This window comes from Paroedura picta, chromosome 5, assembly GCF_049243985.1.
Source record: "Paroedura picta isolate Pp20150507F chromosome 5, Ppicta_v3.0, whole genome shotgun sequence".
In the NCBI taxonomy this organism is placed as follows: Eukaryota; Metazoa; Chordata; class Lepidosauria; order Squamata; family Gekkonidae; genus Paroedura; species Paroedura picta.
This window is the reverse complement of record NC_135373.1, coordinates 41,446,065-41,471,394: the sequence shown is the minus strand read 5'-3', so window position 1 is coordinate 41,471,394 and position 25,330 is coordinate 41,446,065. Positions and strand designations below refer to the sequence as shown.

Below are 25,330 nucleotides of genomic sequence, written 5' to 3'. Positions count from 1 at the left end.
TCTGCCCTGTTTAACTTCTGATGGGATCAAGTTTGTCTGGGCTATCCAGGGCAGAGTCTGCACTTACTTTCTTTATTCCATTGTCAATCCTGTTGAATTCAGATTGCTTTGAACTCGGGTCTTCCTCTCCCCCCTCCTCCCCACTGAAACAGGAAAGTCTTCTGCACTGATTAGGGAGGCTCGGAAGGTGGGGGGGGCTCTTTCTTTCTTTTCTTGAAGCCTCTTTCTTTTCTTGAAGGGGTGGGGTAGGGAGAGGAGCCAAGCAGGGAGCCTCTTTCTTTTCTTGGAGGGGGGGGGGAGAGGATCGAAAAAGGCAGAGGAGGGAGGAAAAATCCAGGACCGACAGAAGTTGAGAGAAGTTGAGAGAAGTTAGGGGCTTCTCCTTTAAGGCTAGCGTGTCACATGACCTGGTGTAGCCTATCAGAGGTTCTCTACCACGGAGCTTTCTTTATTCAGGATTAACAGCAATCTGATATATCGCACAATAAAGGTAGGGTCACTCTGGATCAATCCTTCTTGCTGCAGAAGGAAAATTTAAATCACCCAAAATCCAAACAGAAATCGCATTCTGTGTAGAGGGCAGGAACTGAATCGATCTGGGGTTGGAATAAAAGCTCCGTGCAGTTTACACCCAGGTCAGCCCTGCCTGTCTCCCTTCTCAGCTGCCTTGCTTACAAGGGCATCCTTTTCCTCTTCAGGCAGTAATAGGGACTACGGGATATCTTCTTTATTGGTATCTGTTTGCTGTGCTCTTTCTTTCTCTCTCCAGAAAAAAAAATCATCAACATGCCCAGCAAATACTTTTGACATTTAAAAAAAAAAACTATTTTTATTCCATTCCATTGAGGTTTTTTGGCAATTGTAAAGGTTTAATTTTGCACATACCTCCTCCTTTTCCCTTCAAGTACCAGGGAGGAAATAAATTTAAAAAATAATATCAATATTTTTTGAAACCCGCTTTTCATCTTTGGGAAGCTTTGATAACCCTGCTGCTATTAACATGTACTCCTTTATCGCCCATCTTCCCGGCTCGTCTTTGACTTGCCCTCCAGTGAGTGCTCAATTAAATGTGAGTCCTAATTAGCTTCCTTTTTTTAATTAAATAAGGGGGAAGGGGAAAGTCTGTCTAGAATATTTAAAGTGCTGTTTGACATTTTGTTTTCAAAAAAGGCAGAACGGGCGTTGCAAGTCGCTAGGGGCTCAGAGGGGTGGTGGGAAAGAGTCAATGAAAAAAATATGTTACTTTGGGCAAATTCCAAACAAATTTAGGGCAATTCTTGAGATAAATCATCTGGGAAATTCTAGGAGAAGCCAGAACTGTTTCGGCAAAACTTGAGAAACATCTTAGACCTGCAGATTTTTAGCTTTATCTAATTGTATTCTGTATCGTCTATTTATATCCTGATTTTCTCTGGGAACCCAAAATAGCTTTCAACATTTTTCCCTTCTTCAGTTTCTCCTCAAAAGAACTCTGTTTGGTAAGGTAGACTGAGGTGATGTGAGTGGCCCAAAGTGATCCAGGGCCCATTCTCTGGTAGAGTGGAAACTCAAGCCTGGATCTCCTGGATTCTACTCTGTCCCTCTAACCATTACACCATGTTGGGTGTTGCACAGAAATCAACACAAATTTGTGTTGGTTTTGTTTTGCTTTATTTTTCCTCAGGAACCACTTTGTAATATGTCAACCAGGTTTCAAGAAACATAGTAAAAATTCTCAGCAAAGGTTTCACATGTTCCTCAGCAGGAAATTCCCCTGTTCAGGCCAAAGCCTGGCCCTTCACAACCTCACATTGTTCCTTTGTTGGGGCAGAAGGAGGAAGTTCCTTATAGGCTGAAGTTATAGCAACAGTGGCCTGTGGAATAGTTCTACATAGTCCCAGCAAGCCTCTGGACTCTGAGATTTTCTATACATGTTCCGTTTTCCAGGCATGACTTAGTACTTCAGTGCTGATCAGCTTATGATATTACTTCCCTTAAACCAGGTTTGCAGTTCCTTGTGTTTTTGTTGTCTGTGTAGAACCAGAAGATAGACAAATGCAGGAACTTTCACACACGTAAAGGGACAATAGCCAATTCAAAGATTTTTTAAAAAAAATCATCAGATTTGTGGCTTTTAATTACAATATTTAATGGCTTGTCTCTTAATAGTCAGAATATATGTACATAAGTATGGATGGTTAAGATTTATTCAAAAAACAGATTTCTGACCATCAAATAAATACATATTGCATATTTCTATAATTCCATGTTTTTCTGAAGGAAGAGGGTTTCTTGTGAATTGGTGGGATATTTAACATTTTCAGGAGGAAATGCTGTTTATAGTGTTTTCTGCTTTGTGTCTGAATACAGTGGTGTAGTGGTTGTAGTGGTTAAGCCAGTATGGTGCAGTGGTTAGGAGCAGTGGACTCTAATCTGGAGAACCAGGTTTGATTCCTCATTCCTCCATATGCAGCCAGCTGGGTGACCTTGGGCTACTCATAATTCTTTCAGAGATGTTCTCACAGAGCAGTCATAGCTCAGCGCTCTCAGCCCCACCTACCTCAAAGGATGTCTGTTGTGAGGAGAAGAAGGGAAAGGTATTTGTAAGCCGCTTTGGGACTCCTTCAGGTAGTGAAAAGTGGGGTATAAAGAACAGCTCTTCTTCTATATGTAAAATGCCTTCTTATGGTGACCCCATATGGTTTTCAAGACAAATGATTAAGCAAAGGTGGTTTGCCATTGCCCTCCTCTGCAAAGTCTTTGGTGGTCTCCCACCCAGGTACTGACCCTGTTTAACTTCCAAATCTGATGGGATTGGGCTATTACTATACCACTCCATGTACCCATTTTCTATCTTACTACAGAAAAAAAACTATTAAGTGCCACCAAGTCACAACTGACTTATGGCGACTCCCTCATGGGGTTTTCAAGGGAAGAGATGAAAAGAAGCTCTTTGTCATTGCCTGCTTCTAGTCTTCTGTCGTATTCTCCCATCCGAGTACTGGCCGTAGTTGACCCTGCTTAGCTTCCAAGTTCTGATGTGAGAGTACTAGTCTGGCCTGCTAGGGCTGCTTTCAAGGGGGAATAGAATCCCTTCAACAATAACAACTACCAAGCCAATATTCCTTCCAAACGTATAACAAGTTCAAGATATAACTTTAAAAGACATAGTGTGTTAGATTCAGACTAAATTTTCCAATTGCAAAAAGGACCTTTCCTGCCTCCCCCATTCCCAATGCAATCTGCCAATCTTCAAACAATGCAGCTCCTGAGGAATGTCGTGAGAATGTCATGTCTCCAGCAAGCAGGGGAAATCAGTGGATACTACCAGTTTAGTCTTTAAAATCACAGATTGGTCAGCAGTCTCCAAATTAGCAGAGGCTTTTTGTTTGATTGATCTGGGAGTTGTTGTTTTTCTTCCCCTTCCTAAATACTGACCAGTGATCAAAGGTTTTGGTAGGACACCTGGAACTCTATGGAAATTTCTTTTCTGGCCATAATTTGATGGTATGGGCTGAATATCAACTCTGCTGAAAATGTGGATGAATTCCAGTGATAGCCTGGTCTACCTTGGGTCCTACAGATTAGTGTTTGAACATAGAAATGGTAATAAATCAATATAAAATAAACCTGAAATTATAGTATAAAAGAAACCTCCTGGACTGTAATAAATATATATTTATTTAAAAAAATATGTGCATCCATCTTACTTCCAGAACAGCTGGAACCCAAGGCAAGTAACAACATACTCATTAACTACAATAAAAATTATCCTTAAAAATGTCTTCAAACCATAAATAACTAGTAGGAGGTAGTTAAGGTAGTCATGATACTGTGATCAAAGAGCTACCCTGCAAGATGCTTTCCCGAACTATATAGTCATTTGACTTTCCAACAGGTAAGCAAGATAGACACCTGCCTCAGCTCTCCTGGAAGGTCTTTCCAGAGTAGAGGGGTGGTAACTGGAAAAGCCTGGGTCTGGGAAGTAATCAAATGCAGCCTAGCTAGAGATAGACCAGCCAACATATCCTGGTAGAGCCAATTGGCTATATAGGGAATACCAAGAGAGACTGCAAAATAAAAAAACTTTATGTGAATGAAAGAAACCGATTTTTTTTTGTCGTAGTTTTGTATACTGATCCTTTGGCATGACATTCTTGTGTGTGTTATTTCTCTCTTTTTCCATCCAAAACTGACAGCTCCGTGTGGTGGCCATCTGACCTCTCCTAGTGGAATGATCCTGTCGCCAGGTTGGCCGGGTTTCTACAAGGACTCCCTGAACTGTGCATGGGTCATAGAAGCTCAGCCAGGATATCCCATTAAAATTACATTTGACAGGTGACCATTTTACATTCCAGTGAGAGATTTTGACCAAAAATAACTTAGCTTTGCTTTAATAAAGATGTAGCAAACCTCCAGGTGACTTACAGTGGAGCCAGATTGGTGTAGTGGTTAGGAGTGTGGACTTCAATTCTGCACTCCCCCACATGCAACCAGCTGGGTGACCTTGGGCTCGCCACGGCATTGATAAAGCTGTTCTGACCGAGCAGTAATATCAAAGCTCTCTCAGACTCACCTATCTCACAGGGTGTCTGCTGTGGGGAGAGGAAAGGGAAGGCGAATGTAAGCTACTTTGAGCCTCCTTCAGGTAGAGAAAAGCGGCATATAAGAACCAACTCTTCTTCCGATTATGCTTCTTCTTTTCAACTGTGGTGTTTGGGCCCTTGATAAGATTGCGATCAAATGAAGATTCTGTCAAGAGAATGGGAGTATAGGTTGTACTTTTGAGTAGCTCTGGTGGAACTCTAGCATACAGACCACAAGAGAAGATGTTTGGTCTAGAGCTGAGGAATGTGAGAGGTCATAGACCGCCTAGAACTGGAAAGCATTGTTTGGCCTGAGGATGTAAGGAACATCATCTTCCTTGTGTCTGGGGAGGAAATCTCTTGATGTTGCAGGATTTCCTGGTCAATTAAAGATGGGGTCTGTGGTGTAAGCCGGGGTTTGCTGGCAGGGGCTCATGGGAATTGTAGTCCATGGACATCTGGAAGACCACAGGTTGACTACCCCTTGTGTAAACTGTTATCATAACATATAGAATTGTGTGTGTCCTTCTGACAACATGATGAATGAAAGCCCAGGGCAAACCTCTGGCCCATTCTGCACCAGGATAAATGTGGCAAATTGATCACGGAAAGAAAAAACGCAATTTAAAATAGTAGAATTCGTCGTTATGCATACCTGCCTTTGTAGTGGAATCCAGTTGCGTTTCAATTGTTTCCCACAGGTTTCCGGTCTCGGCAAAAATCGCTATCCAGAAAGCGATATTTGCTGAGCTTTGTCCTGCCCCTGGCCGTCAATCAAACGAGCAGCCAATGGGCGGCCGTTATCATGCTCCCGAAAAGCCCCTTTCTCTTTAAGGTAGGTTAAAAAAAAAACACGTTGCAACGAATCTGCTTTGATTCGTTGCAACGGAGAGACCCATCTAGCTGGCAGGTGGTGTGTGAGCTGCCGTTTCATCGTTGCCACGCTCCCCCAAGTGAAAAAAAAATCCCCCCCCCCCGTGCACGGGTGCAATTTTCGGCCGAAAATAAAGGAAACCAGCAAACGGGGCTGTGTGGTGCTTGGTGACTTAAAACAGCTCTGTGGAGGGACTGCAGCTGGGGAAGCCTCGCTGGGTGAATGAAGGCTCGCCGGTTCGTTGCTCTCCGCTCGCTCCGAGAAAAAAATATGGTGATAGCTTCACCGGAAGATCAGAGGAGAGAGCCAGGGGGAGGGACTTTGCTGAAACTGCAACAATGGTAACGCACAGAGCTTTTTCGCTAGTGTTCCAGATTGGTTGCAAGACTGTAGCGCTTTCCAGAGGGTGAATCCACTTTTGGGGATTTCCCTGGAAGCGCTACAACGAAGCGCTTCTAGCAGGACTGTTTCAGGAGTGTGGCAGATTGTGTACGATGTTGTGCATAACTGCATTTTAGTAGCGATTACAATTTGCCACACTCCTGCTACAATGGATCTGTGTGGAATGGGCCTCTGCTTGAATGGAACTCAGTGGGGAATATGCAGCAATTAGTGAGTGGGCACTCCCCCATTCACGGCTCAAATATCTGGGAGGCTCCAGTCCCCAAATGGCCTTCCTAGCCACTCTTGGTGGCACCACAGGTGAGGGACCAGCTCTGGTGCCCCTGCTGGCTTGCTCCAGGCCCAGCATGGCCACGCTCAATGGCAGTGTGGGAGGAAGGCCAGCCCTGGCGGCCCTGCTTACCCACTGGGCTGCTCCAGTCCTGATGCTGACTCCCACATTTTTTCTGGAAAGGACTTTAATAATTTGGGTCTGTCCATTCTTCCCTAGTTACGAATGTCCCAGGGACCTCTCTGTAGTCCAGAGAGCTCCTCATTGGACTGATATATGAAATAGGATCCTTAATGCTGACCAGGCCAAGCCAGGCAGGTCCATGATTTTGTGACTGGGGCAGAAACCAGCAAGAACCGAGACAATGAATGAGGTTGAACTTCAGCAAATCAAGGTTGGTCAGTCTGCTGGCAGAGGTTCAGCAGATGTGTAAGAAATCTATTTTCTGTACCCATATCTCCACTTTGGAATGGGTGAAGTAGTTGGAGCAAAGAAGAGAGCATTCCAGACCATGTGCAGTGTGCCTTTTGTTCAGCACTGAGCAATCCCACATGTACTTCCACTACTAGGGTAGTGGTAGTTCTGAAGTTTCCAACTATACATCAGCTTTAGCATCTCTATCTTAAGGATTCTAGGTACTGCACCTGACTCACCAGGAATTGGTACCTATTTGTTGAAGGTTTGGTGATCCAAACATTAACTTTCTAAATCTGACTCTTTATTGGCCAAGAGGTTGACTAACTGAGGTTGTGGGCTTGAGTCTGTCACAGTCTCAATATTTACATGGTGGAGTCATTATTTTTAATTTTAAATATGTTTTTTTTTTCCTTAACCTATTTCAGGTTTAAAACAGAGGTGAATTATGACACGCTGGAAGTGCGTGATGGCAAGTCCTATTCATCGCCGTTGATTGGGGTCTATGACGGGACTCAGGTCCCTCAGTTCCTCATTAGCACCAGCAACTTCCTCTATCTTCTCTTCACCACTGATAAAAGCCACTCCGATCTTGGCTTTCAGATCCGTTATGAAAGTAAGTGAGGAGATGCAGGTAATGATCCCTATGTCAGCACCATAAAATGTCCATCAAAGCTCCGTGGCAGCTGTTTTTTTTATGTGTGCTTAGTGTATACAAGTTATGCTGTTAGTGACTCAGCAAGCTTGTTATGTGTTGGTACAATTGACAATGGTTGGCCAAGGGTTCTGGGAACAGTTTGGGTAATTTCTAAGTATCTAGACCAAGGATTCCCAGCCAGGGGCCCATGTCCTTTCCACTCCTGTCATAATGGACTCAGCCACAAGCCATGGAAGCAGCCACTTCCATCATTCCCCCTGTCCTTCAAGCAGGAGTAAATTCTCTCATGGTTTCTGCACAAGGGAGGGGGTGGAGCCTGCATGCCTATTCCTGGTTTGAACCACCGCTGTCTCTCCTCCCTTCACACACACCCCTGTTAACATGAGTGATGATGTAACTTCTGGTGACATGCCACTTCCAGTGACATGCCACTTTGGGTGGGTGACATGCCATGGGATGGAGGTGTGGCCAGCTGGCATCATCTCTGAGGCTCCTCAAAATCTGGAAAAAAAAATTCTTTTCTTCCATGATCAAAAGGTTGGAAAAGGCTGATGTAGAACATGGTGCAAAGCTATAATTCCATTGATCTCCAGACCCACTGCAAGTGAAATCTAAAATGTAGATTATTCTTCAAGTGTTCTTTAGATATTCAACAAAATATTCTGTTTTCCCCAGATTTCTGACAAGGGCTTGATCAGGTCCACCAATTGCTAGTTATAACCATTCTTTTTGATCTATCCTTTTTTATTTCTCTTTGTGGAGGGGGGAAAAACCTTGTCATTTTCTGCAGTGTTTTTGGAAATGACATCTACAGAATGGAAGGGATGGATGTGGAATCTGTAACCTTTCAGTTTCTCCTTCAGGCATTTTGTCTTCCCCTAGAATAACAGTCTTTAGTTGATGGATGGTATATTTTTTTCACCCACTAAATTAATTAATTAAAATTAAATAAATGTGCTTATCACTAGCTCCTCAGTATTAACTCCTTTTTTTGAGATACGGAGTGAATTGTGAATGGACTGACAATGTAATACACAAGTGCTCCAAAAGGAAACCTTCCATGTGGAGCTCTTACTCCTTATCTCTCAAACGAGTTCTTCTGAGAGCTTCTTCATGACATCTTCGTCCAGTCGACCCCGGTCCTTGTTTTCCCCAGCTCTACCACATGTTCTGCCAAATCGACTTTTGGTATGATCGTTTAGGAAAGGTGGTACGCCAAACGCTGTGTTTGGTTTTGTTTTCAATTTTCATTTTCATTGTTTATAAAAAGTACTGTTTTTTTAAGTACATTGAAAAGTCTGCAAGAGTGACTGTGCTGAAGCTAACTGGTCTTGGTCTCCTCTGTATTGTTGTAATGGGAATTTAGGAAGATCCTTCCGGTTTCCCAAAGATCTGATCCCAGCCATTTCCCTCAAGGGGCTCATGGGAATTGTAGTCCATGGACATCTGGAGGGCTGCAATTTGACTACCCCTGGTCTATACACACTCACACCATCAACTGCAATTCCTCCAGTAGCCATCTTAACAACATCTGCTTCTTCCCCCAAAACCCCAAGAGGCAGATGGCCTCTCCTCCAAACCTTAATTCTTTCTTGACTATATATCATTCTTTACCACGGATTAGAGCTGCCAACTTCCAGCTGATAACTGGAATTCTCCAAGTAACTATAAAACCAATTCCCCTGGAGGAAAAGGTTGCTTTGGAGGGTGTGCTCTGTACCATTACACCTCTGTTAAACTCCCCCCCCCAGACCCCGTTTATGCACGGGGAACTTCACTGCCCCAGCTCCCATTCAGGAGCACAAGCTGGGGGCAGATGAGGCGCACCGGGCCAAATGCTCCCCCGTGTGGGTGCAGGAAGAGGTAAGGCAACCTGCCACAACTAAAACTCCAGCCTGCAGCCTGGCATGAAACCTCCAGTGCGTAAATGGTTCAAATGGTTCTCCCTAAACCCTGCCCCCAAATTGTCAGCTCTTTCCCAAGTTGAAGTTGGATACCCCAACTCAAAGACCTGGAAGTTGGTCAGTCTGTGACCTCCATATTACCCACTGTGAATTCCAAAGAAGAAAATATGGGTGAAAATCAAATAAGTAATATTTCCCCCTCAAAGGTCTTTATCTTACAAAAATTTAACTTTTGCTCTTTGAACTAGAATATCTCATAAGCACCCAAGTTTTTATTGCCAGCATTCAGGACTGTAGATCATGAATGGTAAACCTGTACTTTGATGTCGATTGCAGCGGTAAAGCTTCAGTCCGATCACTGTTTGGACCCTGGGATTCCGGTTAATGGGCTTCGGCACGGGAATGATTTCTACGTTGGGGCCCTTGTGACTTTCAGCTGTGACCCAGGCTACACCTTGAGCGACAGTGAAGCCCTGGAATGTGAACCGAATTTTCAGTGGAGCCGGCCTCTTCCCAGCTGTGAGGGTAAGGACAGAGAACTGTAATGAATTCATATCCTGCATCAATATCATCCATCCATTCAACCAATCGAGAGTGGGATTCTCATTGGGCAATGTTTGTTCAGGAAATTTTGGGATTTCACTGCAAACTGGGTACGTGAGAGAGGTCACTCCCAAAAGAAGTCATCACAGGCTAGTTAGAAAGGTCCTGCTTATATCTTTCTTAATGTTTGTATCTTTCAGAAAGAGTAATGTTTGTATTAATCAGAGTAGTTCAGCAGTGGAATAGGCTGCCTAAGGAGGTGGTGAGCTCCCCCTCACTGGCAGTCTTCAAGCAAAGGTTGGATACACACTTTTTTTGGATGCTTTAGGATGCTTTGGGCTGATCCTGCGTTGAGCAGGGGGTTGGACTAGATGGCCTGTATGGCCCCTTCCAACTCTATGATTCTATGATTCTTAATTTGGAGACCCCTGCTGTGAAGACCAGGAGTAGCAGCTGGTGCAACTTAGCATGGTACATCTTGCTGTGAGTGTGTTACAGTGCAATCCTATGTAAAGTTAATCCATTGAAGGCAGTGAATGTAGGCATGGTAATTCTGCTTAGGGTTGCATTGTTAGTAATGGTTCCCAGATGTCACAGCCATAGACTGTGTATGGATGGTGGATAGCAAGAGTGTAAACCAGGGTTTCATGAAACCCTGGGTTTATTTGAAGGCCCCAGAAGGGATTCCTGAATAGGTGGAAGTTAATTATTTTTATGTATATTTTTAAGTTTGTTAAACATTTATCAGGTGATATGACCATACATGATCATGTCAACCAGCCCCCTCCCCCACAAATGGCCTGGAGTGGGGGGAGGGGAGGGGCACCATGTGGTCATGTACCCAGCTATGTTTCTCAACCATATTCTGCACAATCATGCCACTTCTGGGGTTTCTTGATGCCTGAAGAATGCTTCAGGGGTTTCTCAATGGTAAGAAAGTTGAGAAAGCCTGGTATAACCAAATATCAACTGCAAAATGTGTTGCAAGCCTCCTTAGGGGGACCATGTTGGTAGAACAAAGGCCTTACAACACATTAAAATAAACTGAGAATGCAGTCAATGCGAAACTAGACGAGCGATGACTTCCTAGCATGTACTCAGTGACCTTCAGCCATCACAAATGTGGGATATTTCCCCACGCCCTTGTATGCTGTGTGTGTTTAATAATGACAGTGAATCAGGATAGACCAGGTCAGCCTCATCTCACTAGATCTTGGAAGCTAACCAGGATCATCCCTGCTTAGTACTTGGATGGGAGACCACCAAGGAAGTCTAGGGTTGCAGTGCAGAGGCAAGCAATGACAAACCCCCTTTGTTCATCTCTACCCTTGAGAACCTTATAAGGTCACTGTAAGCCCACTGCAACTTAATTGCACTTTCCCCCACCGGTGAATCAGGTCATCCTTGCCCATCCTCCTGCAGGGACAAAATGCAAAACTACATATTCAGAAGGTGTTTTCCTTTACTAAGCAACTGTTTGTCCCTCTGTAGGAAGGACCTCAGTCTCCAAGGATTGTAAATTTTTGATGTTCCTCTCCCTTTTTCTGGTTTTCAGCTCTTTGTGGAGGCTACATCCGTGGATCCAGTGGCACTGTCTTATCACCAGGTTTTCCCGATTTCTACCCTAATAATTTAAACTGCACTTGGGTCATAGAGGCATCTCATGGAAAAGGTAATGCATATGTCATGTTTAGTCCCCTGTTTGCAACCTCTGTGAAACCTCACAGGTCTCCAGATACCTCTCAGAACAGTTTTTCCCATCTCTACCACCTCCACTCTCTGGAGAAAGCATGAAGCGAGAAGAAAAGGGGCTTTGTTCCATGTATTACCAGAACAAGTTCCCTGGCCAAGCCACCTAAAAAAAACCTGGCATAGTGAGGAGGCCACTGAGGCTAAGCCAGCTGCCACCCCCCAGTTGGAGCACGGAGATGCCCCAGAATTACAACTCAGTTCCTCTGGAGAAAATGATGGCTTCAGAAGGCAGCTGTATGGAAGACCATAGGTTCCTAGCAAAATCCCTCTCTAAATTCCCATTCTACATGCTCTACCTTGGAATAACTATGCACTTCCCAGGTCACAGTTGGCAGCCTTGTCCTAGTCATCTGTCATGTGTTGCATGACTAAGTTCCCCTCCCGGGCCATACTGCCTCCAGCCAGATCCAAACTAGGTCTCGTGGGCCAACAGTGTACCTCAAACTGGCCTTGAGTAAGATTGTGTTATTAGTGTGCCGTTATCTGGAAAGCCTCAGGTTTAAATCTCGCTGTAGCCATGAGCACAGTAGGTGCCCTTAGGCATAGCTTCTCTCTGCCTCAGCTCCTTGTCTAAATAACAGAGCAATAGCCTACCATATAGGATTTTTGTAAGAATTTCTGCAATAATTTATGTGATATATTCCAGATGCTTACAAAAATGCTGTACAAATCCTGAGACTATCAGGCCATTAAGACTCAAATGTGACCCTGTCTGCTTAGGCCCACCTCTTAATCAGGGTATCGCTATTCTGGATAGTCTTTGGTCTTTCTTGAATATGGTGGGCTGTTAAGAAATGGGTTTTTGATAAACAACTTGATACGTTCTCAAAGGATGCTCACTGTTATGGTGGGAGGGGTATGTCTCAAGGGCTCATGGGAGGGTAGACGTCTTCATGATCCCTATCAATAAGGGTCAGGCCCCCAGAGTCTGAGTTGGAAACACTAATACACACGCCCCTCCCCTTTTAGGGTTGTCAATTATCTGGAAGAAGAAGGGCCCCGTCCCTTTAATAGAGGTGTAAAGGGCATTGTTGGCCAGGTATTCTACTGAGCCTGGGTTAGAGGGACCCATTTTTCTCCAAGTCCATGGGCAACCCATGCAGTGCTTTTCTGTTCCCCACAGAAGGTATTGCCAACCTGCTCCCTGTCACTGATGACTCCACAACATTTAAAAACAAAACAAACTTGTTCCTGCCTTGCTAGGGCTGTTTCTTCTTCACACTTGGGTGTGACAAAAGGGTGTGGGGACTTTTTAGGTATGTTACATTCTCATTTGGTCCAGCAGCCTTTCTTTCACGTTCTCTTCTTCTCGCCTCTAGCCCTCTTTCCCTTTCATCTTCAGCATGTGTCTCCAGGGCCCCACCCACTCCTCACATTCTCCTTTTCCCGATACCCACAGAGCTCCAGGATATATTTTCCGCCACCCACTCTGGAAGGCCTTGCCCCCCCCCCCCCGGTCCCCACTTGTTTTCACAGCTGCACCCAATGGTTGGCTTGCCCCTAGCTTTCTCTGCCCACTCATGTTGCTCTTGGACAAAGCTGGATTTGCAGGATGACTGTTACACAACAACCCGGGTTTTAGAGGCAGAGAGAGACAGAGACACAGAGAGAGACATAAGCACGTATTAATTCTTTTGAGCTGCCTCCAGTGTCTTGGCTCCTCTAGCCTCGCTAGATACCAGCACAACAGGAGCCTCCATCAATCAGTTCCGTGATGCCGATAGTATTAAAGCAGATAAACCAGTCGTTGAAAAGCGCGGCGCATTAGTGGAGGCGTTGCACACTGTGCAAGCTATCCCACGGAGCAGGAGCAATCCACTCTTCATTAATCCACTCCGCCCTGGATTCTCTCTTCTGATGAGAGGCCTCCCATTATCCTGTTGCTAAGCTTAAAGCACAACACACAGAGCAGCCCGATGCGCTCTTGAAAGATGCGCCTCTTGCCGTTTCCTTCCCTGAAGATCAAAGCGCAGCTTCTGGCCACCCTACGTGAGTGGTGTTGGTGAACATTCAACGGGGGAAATGTGGCAGCGAGATTTTAGGGCCCATTTTGCACACATTGGAAAATGCACTTTCAATGCACTTAAGTAGATTATCCTGTTCCGCACAGGAAAATCCAGCTGCAAAAGCACCTTGAAAGTGCATTATCCTACGCGGGCGGAATGGTCCCAGGACACCTGTCCTATAAATGAGATCCTTCAGGGAAGGGATGGGGACGCCTTTTAGGTTATTCTCAAAGGGTCAGAATGAATGATTATCGAGATTAACGTATGAGGAGATAGTTGCTATCAGCTATCTGGTGGTTAGGCTGAATATGAGCCCTCCTTCACCCAGCATGCAATTCTTCAGCGAAACTCACCAGTGCAAGATTGTAATCTATACTTCTGCAGTTCTATAGGGCCTGTAAGACAGAGCTGTTCCACCAGACATGTGGTTGAGGCCGGATAGAATAACAAAGTGCTAGCCTCGCTGCCGAAGTAGAAGGAAGACTGACTCTCCAAGAGGATTTTAAAAAAAAGAAGATTTTATTTTATCTTTGACAATGTAGCTTTGCGGTCCTGCAGCAATACAGACTGTGCCATTTTTTTAAATTCTCAGAGCAGGAAATGGAGAGGGGAAGGTGGGCCAAAGCTGCTAAGACTATCACATGTTTCCCCCTCCATACAGAGTTGCCTCTGGTTGGTCATCAATGGGATGCGAGATAAAAAGTGGCAAATCCACTTTTGGAGATTTCCCTCATTCCAAGGCAAATCTGGGCAAATCTCGGGCCAGCCCCTGGACAGCCTCGGGATGCAGGCGGCATCATGTGCACAGGGCTCTAAAACCTGCCAGCACTCAGAGGCTGTCCAGAGGCAGATTCCTCATGTGGAAACGGTCACTGTATTGACATCACCAAGGGCAGGCGACTACTTACACAGACCCAAACTATGTTTTTTTTTCCCCTGTCAAGGAATGCTGATAAAGGGAGAACTCTTTTATACTATTGATTTTTCTTATTTTTGGCTGGGGGAAAGAAACATGAATCGTTTCTGTTCAGCCATGATTTTCACTTACATTTTAGCACATTAGTGATAACACAGCTCTTCCTCCCTCCAACTGTGATTTTTTCCCTCCCCTGCACTTCCAATTTATTCTGTGTTGCCAAGAAAACTTATCTACATTGTGGACTAATGAGGTATAAAATTACAGTTTAAAAATAAATCTACTCCTAAGATATTAGGACAATTCAGGAAGAATGAAACAAATTCTGGTATATTTGCTAAGAGATTAGATAATTCAAAACCAACATGACCAATTTCTCTTCCTGGTCCCAGCCTTGCAAAAAGAAATACAAAGCCAACAGCCAGGATTTGTTTCAGTTCAGCCTCCCGGCCTGTTTTTGCACTGAAAGCAAGTATAAAGTGCCATTCCTTTACTGCTGTGTTTGCCCATCCTGGCCATGCTAATTTGGGCATGTCAATTAGAAGTCAGCTGCTGAACATTTGAACCTTGCATTTGAGAGGAGACACTCGGCTGCGTGATTTGAGCTGTTGTAGGAAACTGTCAAAGACAAATCAGGAAGTTCTGGGTTAAAATCTCATCTCTGCAGTCAAATCAGCCCTTATTCAACAACCATATGCAATATGGGGGAAACAGTAAGGACCAAGCTTTCAGGATTGGCACAAGAGTTTTGAACACAGAACCCCTCCTCCCCAGAACCAACTGCAGCATTCGAGGTCTTTCCCCAGCTGACTCTTCAAAGAACCCTGAACTGCCCCAACCCTTTCATAATACTTACTGTCATGATCAGCTGTGGCACGTTTGAGAACTGGTAACCTGTTCCTGGAGGGGCAGGGCATGCCTCCCCACCTCTTTGCAGGAATATTTACAGCCTTGGCCATTCTCAGCCTTTGCTAAAACAATATTTGTGATGCAGCAATGTCAACTCCACCCTGGCCTGGATCATCCAAGGTAGTCCAGTCTCATCAGGTTTCAGAAGCTAAGCAACATCAGGCCTGGTTAGCACTTGTATGGGAGACCTTGGAGGTTGGCCATGGCCATCCATCGCCATTCATCTTGTGCTTCGGAAGCCCTACAGCTGTGACCTGACAATGGTTTCTACCACCAGCATTGTTTGCTCCATTGCTGGACCTCAGTCATGAAGTGGCTTGCTTTCAAGACAGGAGACCTTTCTGTTGGGGATTTCAACAAAGAGACTTGCAGCTAGATCATCAGAAGCATTTACTCAGACTAAGGCTCATTCTGCACATGCCAAATAATGCCCTTTCAGGGTGCTTCTGCAGCTGGATTTTCCTTCGTGAAACAGGAAAATCTTCTTCTAAAGTGCATTAAAAGTGCAATATCCAACATGTGCGGAAGGAGCCTAAGTCTCACTGACTCCCAAGTAAGGATCTGCAAGCTTCCCACCATGCCTTCTCCAGTTGATGGGTCTCTTCTGTGGACTTGAAATTTAGTGGGGTTTGAAGCCAGGGCCCTGTGTGTGTGGTGATTCCACAGGATGTCTCGATGAGCTCACAGGGTAATTCAACATCTTATTAAAAGAAAGCAGGATTTCAGCCCTGATGAGTAGAAAGATATGCTTGAGAGGACAAAGGCAATGTCGGCTAAAATCCTGCCTGCCAGGATAATGTTTTGATAGATTTGGGGACAAGGCTTCAGTGCCCAGTGTGGTTTATCCCTGATGTCTAAACTAAATCATGCAAAATAGATTTTTTAAAAGTCACATAATGAAAAATAAGTTAATTTGCATAATCCCTTAGCATAGCCACAGTGCTGCTTATAATCCTCTTTGAAAGGAAGAGCTAGTTTTACAGCAGGTAAAGGGGTCTGTGTAACTTTGAAGTTTGTCTGCAGTGGTTGTAGGTGCTGCAATGAAAGGTGTTCTCTTACCCATGTTGCTGTTGTTTTCTTCAAGAGCTCAAACAGAGTAGACAAAGATCGCCTGTCTGTCATGAAATGCAAATTGCAAGCTCGTGCAGCCTCCATTGGCCTCAGGACTTTTCAGGGAAGATAGGGGGCTAACTTTTCAACTTCCACTCAGTCTTGTTAATTGAAACTAGGGATGTGCATTCAGCTAATTCAGACAGATTTATTACTGTTGTTGGCTATTTTTCTGGCTACTGAAATGGCCAAGGCTGACAGGGACCGCCGGATAAATAAAGACATTTAAAGGGACCATGATCGATAGAAATGCATTCAGAATGAGAGTTCACTCCAAGCCGTGACTTTGAAGCTTGGAGTGGAGAAGGCATTTAAAGCAAGGGACTTACTTTAAATGCTTCAGACTCAGAGTTCATGTCTTACCATGACTTTCCATCATTTAAAGAGATCTCAGTACCTTTAATTGCCTTGGACTCAGAGTTCACTCTGAACCATGACTTTGCAGCTTGGAGTTGAAAAAACATTTAAATATCTTTTCCACTCCAACCTGCAAAGTCTCAACTTGAAGTGAACTGAGGTCTGTTTAAATGTCTTCTCCACCCCAAGTCACACAGCTTCAAGTGACATTTGATTCCAAGGCATCTCAATGCCTCAGATTCATAAAGCTGAAAAAGCTCTATTTTTCTAATCTGAATACCATACCAGTATTGGGATTAGGGAAAATACGGAAATATCAATATTTTTCGGGTCCAATATACCCAAATTTGGAAAATACTGTTGTTACTGTTATTGTTTTACACACACCCCAATTGAAATCAAGCTTCTCTGCTTTATTTTTTTATCGCCAAAGGAATGTTGAGTTTTTAAAGGATGAGTTTTTAAAGGATGCATCTTCTCTCAAATGATATTAGTAGACCAAAAGAATCAGTTTGCAATAACAAATCAAATTGGAATCTGAAGCTCCTCTCCCTTCCACTTTGGGGTCAGAAGGCAAATTTCCTCCAGACTAGACTGACCAGGGATTCTGGGTTTATTTGGGGGGGGACATCATCTGGACATGGAATTGGGGTCACTTTGGGTGGGCAGTTAGTTGTGAATTTCCTGCATTCTGCGGGGGGTTGGACTAGATGACCTTGGAGGTACTTCTAACTGTATGATTCCCTGCACCTCAACAAGGCAACCTGAACCTGTGAGGACATTATAGTTGTTGTTTTATGCATGGTGCAAGATGCACCATTTTCCTGTCCTGTCTGAGCACCATGTCTTCGCTCTAGAACATCTCCTGCCTTTGCATTGTTCTGCAGGTGTGTTCTTCACCTTTCATACCTTCCACTTAGAAAGCGGCCATGATTACTTGCTAATCACAGAAAACAGTAGCTTCACCCAGCCACTCAAACAGCTCACCGGCTCCCGCCTGCCTGCTCCTTTCAGTGCTGGCCTCTTTGGGAACTTCTCTGCTCAAATCCGTTTCATCTCAGACTTTTCCATTTCTTACGAAGGATTTAACATCACCTTTTCAGGTAGGTCTGGTTGTTGCTTTGGGGGGACGGGACATAAAGGTGATTTGCATTAATCTGTGGCTCAGACCCTCCGGCCAAGCTTTCAGAAAGCAGCAGTGGTAAGTGATTACAGAGAAATACCATCACCCCCCAGTTGCAAATTTGGGCAAACAATGGAAGAGATGGTAGAAATTGTGTTGGGACTTCCATGCAGAGCACAATTGGATAAAAGGTCCAGTTGAATGAATACAAGATCCAAACAAGTGAACAAAAGATGATGTCAGATCAGATGCAACCTTCCCATAGGGGATTGGTTGTCATAGCATGAGGACTACCATATCCTCCATTGTATCCCCAACCCTCTTGACTTTTATTCACACGGGTCTCTAATAGAGCCTTTTCAGTGTCCAAAACAGAACTTTCCTCCATCTATCACCAGTGGCAAAGCTGGTAGGATCCAACCCCTTGTAGGGAGCTGGCATCTTCTGATCTCTGTTAAATCTGAATTGGCTAAACAGTCAGGGTAGCTAATGCATTTCCATTTGATGGCTTCATACTGCAGTTTCCCTTTGCAACTTTGTTCTCCAAGATTTTTGTGACTTGAACATCTGCACCCAGACTCTCCAGGAGCGTCTCCTTCTATCTGCCTCTATGGAATGCAGTAATGGTTAAATTCATTGCTACTTTTTCCCTGACAAGTAAAACTCTGAGCAAACTTTTAAAAATCAGCCTTAATTAAAACTTGGCAGGACCTCTCAGGAGCTAGATAAAGCTTTTTTCACAGTGCAACATCTGTGGCGTGGTCCAGAAAAGAAAGGCAGAGTACCGCTGTGTTTCCCAGTGTATAGTACAGACCACCTGTTCTCATCTATTAAAAGCCCTTCCACACCAAGACAATTCCCTTTACCTTAAAGAAAAAAAAACACATTTTAAAAAGAGAACATCTGGTTTTCTTCGTGCAGGGACATTTGAGGTTGTGCTTGCCGTTGACATGGTTATAGAGCGAAGAACTATTAGTTAGGCCTAAGGGTGGTAGAAAAGCAAATGGGAGGATTGTGGTCTGTTTGGTAATGTCATGGCTTGTGTCTGTCTGCCAGAGTATGACTTAGAACCTTGTGATGAGCCCGAGGTTCCAGCCTACAGCATCCGCAAGGGCCTTCAGTTTGGCGTGGGGGATGTCCTGACTTTCTCCTGCTTCCCTGGGTATCGGCTAGAGGGCGTCTCGCGTATTACCTGTCTGGGCGGCCGACGGCGTGTGTGGAGTTCCCCTCTGCCAAGGTGTGTTGGTAGGTGGTCACGTGCTTTAATTTTGCTTGGGCAATCTACTGTATCGTAATATTCAGTGGGGAAGTGGGCTGGCCCTGTGTGGGGTTGTTGGGGTTTGTTGTTACCCTCAAGCGAGGAGCATTGTGTTGTGTTGTGGTGGCATGGCACAAGGAAGAAACAACTGAAATGAAATATAGGAATATATGGCTTGCTTGTCACTTTCATTCCCGATCTTACTATGTTGTCTCCTAATTAGCAAGGGCTCAACTAGACGATACAAGCTGGAATGGCTGGGGGCAGTTCCTTTTCCCACCATTGCAGGGCTCCATATGCTGAACACACACACACACACACACACCTCTGCACTTGGCATCTGAATCTAGCCCTGATCAGTATCACAGAAGTTGGTCTGGGGGACCCTCCCCAACCCAACCCAACTCAACTCATGTTTCATACTGTCTAGTTGAGCCAGGTAAGTGGGACAGGAAGTGCAGGCATTTTGGCAGGAAATAGTGGAGCCTGGTGAGGTTTTCAGTAGCTGATGCTGAACATTGTTGAAATTTGGGCTCTGTTTCTAAAAACCTGAGAAGGGCATGTTCATAACCTGATTATCACAAGACTGCCCCCCCCCCTTTGGATCCTCAGAGCCTTAACTCCAAGGATTCACGGATCATTTTGGGCAGAGGTTGGGGCTCAGTGGTGGAATATCTCCTGGGGATTCAGAAAGCCCCAGGTTCAATCCCCAACATCCCTTTATGGCAATAAAGGTACTCTGAATCTGAATCCCTAACGTCTCCAGTTAAAAGGCACAAGCAGTAAGTGATGTAAGTCAACTCGGTCTCAGTCTGAAGCCCTGGAGAGCCACTGCCATTCCGAATAGACGGTATCGACCTTGATAAGCCAAAGGCCTGATTCATTATAGCAAGGGTAGTCAACCTGTGGTCCTCCAGATGTCCATGGACTACAGTTCCCATGAGCCCCTGCCAGCGTTTGCTGGCAGGGGCTCATGGGAATTGTAGTCCATGGACATCTGGAGGACCACAGGTTGACCACCCCTGCACTATACGACAGCTTCATGTTTTCACTTTCCAGGCCTCTCTTTCGATGAATCTGACTCATTTTAAGTGAGGAAAAACTGATACTGGGGGTAAACCCACTTGAGGAGATGAGCTGGTCCACTCAGGACCTTTTACCTGGGGGAAATTTCTTTAACTTGACCCTGAGGTCTGGAAGGCTGGAGCTACAGTTTGCCATGTACGAGCTTAAGACTTACTAAATCAAGGAAGATGGAGCCAGAGAGGATAGAATGGATAGACGTTGAAGAGGACCAATGGGGATTCTGTGCATGAGGAGGAGGCGGGGTCAGAATCTCTGGGTTTCCCATTCCCTCTTTGTTCACCTTGCCTCATTGCAAGGATATCTTCATCTTATAAGGGCCAGTCACTCTGTTTTGCAGTAGGGTAAGGCCAGAGCCTCTTGCGGCGCAGGGTGGTAAGGCAGCCGACATGCTGTCTGAAAGCTCTGCCCATGAGGCTGGGAGTTCGATCCCAGAAGCTGCCTCAAGGTTGACTCAGCCTTCCATCCTTCCGAGGTCAGTAAAATGAGTACCCAGGTTGCTGGGGGGTAAACGGTAATGACTGGGGAAGGCACTGGCAAACCACCCCGTATTGAGTCTGCCATGAAAACGCTAGAGGGCATCACCCCAAGGGTCAGACATGACTCGGTGCTTGCACAGGGGATACCTGTGGACTGAATGGATATTTTAATCCAAGTGGTGATGCCCCCAAACAATAATCTGGGTCAAAAATGGGTGAGACTCAAGATGCTGGACTGGCTATAATTTTGGGGGGGGGGGGCAGCCAGTGTTCAGGACAGAGAAAAGGAAACTGCATTACTCAATGAGTAATTAAACTGTGGAATTGACTCCCAGTGACCCTAATGATGGCCACCTGCATAACTGGATTGAAAAAGAGATCAGACAGATTCAAGAAGGAGAAGCCTATCAGTGGTTACTCACTATGGTAACTAAAGGTAACCTCTACAGTCAGAAGCAGCAAACCTCTGAATGCCAGTGCTGAGAGGCCTCTGTGTTCTCTTAGGGGACCCTCCACTGCAATTAGTTGCCTGCCGTGTGAAACATAATGCTGGATTTGGTGGACTCCTAGTCTGTTACCCCACAGCGTACCTATGTTCTTGTGTTGGCTGCAGCCAGCAGAAGTGCTAGAATCCTAGGAGCGCCTGAGAGAAGATGCAGTGCTGCTTGGACATTTGCTGCGTGTTTGACTCCAGCCTCTGTGTGCATGCACATCTGTCTGCTGTTTCTACGTGCCCAAACACAGATTACAGGATAAAACCGAGATGTACATTCATGCTTTATACCATTGGTTCTGAGCCTTCCTAATGCTATGACCCTTTAATACAGTTCCTCATGTTGTGGTGACCCCCAACCATAAAACTATGCAAGTGTTCTTTCACAGAAATTAAACCGAAACTGACCAATGGCATGAAGATCCATTGTTCATGACTGTATATAAATTGGATTTTTTTTCTGGAGTTTCTCTGTTAAGTTCTGCCTCTTGTCCCACCATGCCGATCTCGCTCTTTGCTGTTGCTCCAGACAGACGAACGCTCTATCTCAATCTACCCCACAGGGCTGTTGTGTGGACGGTGACCCCCCCTGCCCCAGCCAAGCTGCTTGCCCCGCCATGACTCCTGTGAAAGGGTCATTCAACCCCCAAAGGGGTCCCGACCCCCAGGTTGAGAACCACTGCTTTATACCAATTGTGCACCGTGTAGATGTTAAAATTCAGTCGCTCCGTTTCTTTCCATAGCCGAATGTGGTTCTTCCGTAACCGGCACTCAAGGCGTCCTGTTGTCCCCAAACTACCCGCTCAACTACAACAACAACCACGAATGCATATACTCCATCCAGACGCAGCCGGGGAAAGGAATCCAGCTGAAAGCCCGTTCTTTCAACCTGGAGGCCAAGGACACCCTCAAGGTAACTGCTGCTCACCTGGTGAGAGAGGAGAGATTTACAGACAGGTTGAACAAGCAGCCTGATGGGAAAAATCAGCTCGAATCCAATTTGCTTAATCCCAAGCGGGGTTTGCAGCCTCACCAAGTGGAAAGTCGCAGTCTGGGTGAAGTTCATTGGTTGCAATTAGATCTGCTCAGCACTGGCAGTGCACGTTTTCTGCAAACGGTGCCCAAGGAAACACTCTCATGGAGCATATCTCTAGATATATATTTACTGAAACTGCTGAGAGGGGGGTGTGTGAATTAGTGGCCTGTATCCTATTGTCCTGCTCAGCAAATTTGGAAGCTTTCCTTTGCCCTGAAGAGCCTCCTGCCCTAATCTGGAATGACCCAGGGTTGCTAGACCTCCTCCAGTCCTCAAAGCTAAGCAGCATCAGCCCTGGCTTGTATTTGGATGGGAGACCACCAAGGAAATCCAGGGTAGCTACACAGAGGCAGGCAATGGCAAACCACCTCTGTTCATCTCTTGCCTTAAAACACCCATGGGGTCGTGATAAGTTGGGGGAGGCAACTTGATGGCCACCAAACAGCCTCCTCCTTCCAACTTCATTGGCTCTTCTGGTTGGCAAAAGCCTTCTTAGGCTCCTGATTTGCTTAGCAGACTGATAGGAAACATACCAGAATAACCACCTTTTACGAAAGCTTACCCACTTTCTCCAGCATAATTTTAATGCTGGAGCGGCTTGTTGATTTTGTTTCTGCATCACAAATGGTGTAGGTCCCCAGCACAGTGTCTTCTCTTGCACGAGACTCCGGGGTACTGTACTGTTGGGAAGAACACCTTTAATCTCAACCTGGAATGTGGGACCCCATAATTAAAAAAAAATATTCTGAATCTACTCATCCCCTCCTCATCAATATCTCTTTCTCCCCACACCCACCTTTTTAAAAATAAAAATTGAAGGCAGGGAGAAGGACACGTCAATGATAATAACCCACCTGAAGTCCAGGATAACTCAGCTATGAGTTATATTCTATCAGTTGAAGACTCAGGGTTCTATATAGGTGGAAAGTCCTCCCATAGGAATATTTGGAGAAGACAAGTGTGCTCCCTCCCTCCCTCCCTCCCTTCCTTCCTTCCTTCCTTCCTTCCTTCCTTCCTTCCTTCCTTCCTTCCTTCCTTCCTTCCTTCCTTCCTTCCTTCCTTCCTTCCTTCCTTCCTTCCTTCTTTCCTCCCCTCCTTTTGCTGTTGTTTTGTTTAGCTTGGAATTTCATTGGTGTGGTAAGCTGTTGAGTAGAACAGAATTCTCTTGTCATTAAGAATGACAGGCAGTTCTCCTGCAGGAGCATACTTGGAACAAGTTGTACCAGATATGTCATCTGGGGATACCAGTGTGGCTAGCAAGATGTCTGGTACGGTGGTGCAAAGGATGAGTGTCTTTGTAAAGGGAGGTCTTTATATTGCAAAGACTTTATGCCAATAAAAGGTTACTGACTGACTGACTGATATTGCAAAGACCCAAAATTTCATATTGCACACAGAGATCTGAATGACTGCACAAACACTGGCCAGTGGGGCGAAACCAGCCCATTCCCCCAGCTATCCTCAGAGGCCTTGCATAATTGTTTCCACATTGTGAATGACACAAGTATTCAACTATGGATGAAAATAAAGGTGCATAACTTGATCCTGATGCCCCCCACACCTGGCCATTGAAAATCAAGGATCTTTCTTTCTGGGTGGCCCTAGAACTCGTTGGGCTTCTTGGTTATTTAAAGGCTCAGTGTGTGCCATACATTCCTCTGGTGAGGATAAAGTGCCTTGTTTCACAGGCCCCTGTCGCTGCCTAGGCCTCAGCCTCAGCCCAGAGAGGGCTTACAGCACTCTCCCTCCAGTGTGTTCTTGCCCTGTTCTCCTGGACTTCCTGACATTCGCCCTGCTGTTGATAGTTCTGATATCACCTATTACCAACCCTGTCCTTTCCCCCAGTGATTCTCCTAGATTTTGAAGCCTCAAGTGAGCCTGGTTTTCAACAACAGGTGGAGGCCTCAGTCAAGGCAAGCAGCAAGGCCAGCACCCAGGCAACTGCCACTCCCCTACTTCTCTCTGGCCACTTAGCCCTGTTGCCAAGTCACCTCTCAGGTGGCAGGAGGGTCTTTTTTACACAGTTCCAGTGGAAAGTTAGTGCTCTTCCTTTCCATGTCTTGTCAGAGGGTGGCAACTGGCCCATTTGAACGTGGTAAGGAGATCCCGCTCATGGGGGCAGGATCAGAGCCACGGTCCACAGGTACGGGACCAGCAAACAACTCCTACAGAAAGCTCTGTTGGAGGGAGCCGAGACTAGTCCCATCTCATCAGAGCTTGGAAACCAAACAGAATCTTCTGTGGCTAGTGCTTGGATGGGAGGCCACCAAGGAAGGCTGGGGTTGCTATGCAGAGGAAGTCAATGTCAAACCATCTCTTCTCTTTCCTTGAAAACCACATGTTCTGAGGTCATCTTGAGTCAGTTGCCACTTGACATTACACAATTCTTACTATTAATTATTTTGGGATAAACTGGTCCATCCTCACTGACTGGTGTATGTATAGGACAATCAGTAACCTAAGCAAGAAAAACAGATTTGGGTCCAGTAGCATCTTAGAGACCAAGAAGAGTTTCATGGGATAACCTTTTGAGATTCCAGGCTCCCATCATCAGACAGCCCATTCTGTACACATTGGATAATGCACAATCAGTGTGGTTTTGCAGCTGGATTTTCCTGTGCGAAACAGGGGAATCAACTTCTAGAGTACATTGAAAATGCATCATCCAACATGGGTAGAATGGACCAAGGGATCTTTGAGTCTCAAAAACATTTATCATGACACTCTCATTGGCCTCTAAGGTGCTGTTGGACTCAAATCTAACAGTTTCATGGCAGACCAACATGGCTACCCTGTGAAACTATAAGCTAGGAAGACAAGGAGAGAGACAAAATGTATCTGTTCCTATTGACAGAAGGCGGTAACTTGGAAAGGACCTTCTTGATCTAAGTTGAAAAGGGAAGCCTATCCTCACATGCAGTTCTTCCCTCTTTTCCAGATCTACGATGGCAACAATAACTCTGCCCGTTTGTTGGGTTCCTTCACCCGAGGGGAGATGTTGGGCCTCAGCATCAACAGCACTTCCAGCACCATGTGGCTTGAATTCATCTCTAATGGCAACAACACCAGTCAAGGCTTTGAACTACAGTTTTCCAGTAAGTTCCAAGGCCAAACTATTCAGAGATGAGCAAAAGGGCCAGTTCATATTCAACTCAGTACTTGCAACCTTCCTCTTCC

General features: G+C 45.3%; 1 protein-coding gene across 2 annotated transcripts in view; it reads left to right on the top strand.

The window, feature by feature from the left end:
• CSMD2 (CUB and Sushi multiple domains 2) overlaps window positions 1–25,330 on the top strand; it is a 644,506-nt gene that overhangs the window by 437,291 nt on the left and 181,885 nt on the right. For both annotated transcript variants that reach the window (XM_077337490.1, XM_077337489.1), the window contains 8 exons: window positions 4,179–4,317; window positions 6,955–7,142; window positions 9,425–9,613; window positions 11,187–11,303; window positions 17,569–17,784; window positions 18,861–19,049; window positions 21,861–22,030; window positions 25,092–25,248. In XM_077337490.1, coding sequence (XP_077193605.1) covers window positions 4,179–4,317; window positions 6,955–7,142; window positions 9,425–9,613; window positions 11,187–11,303; window positions 17,569–17,784; window positions 18,861–19,049; window positions 21,861–22,030; window positions 25,092–25,248 — 1,365 coding nt within the window. The remainder of the gene's footprint in view (window positions 1–4,178; window positions 4,318–6,954; window positions 7,143–9,424; window positions 9,614–11,186; window positions 11,304–17,568; window positions 17,785–18,860; window positions 19,050–21,860; window positions 22,031–25,091; window positions 25,249–25,330) is intronic.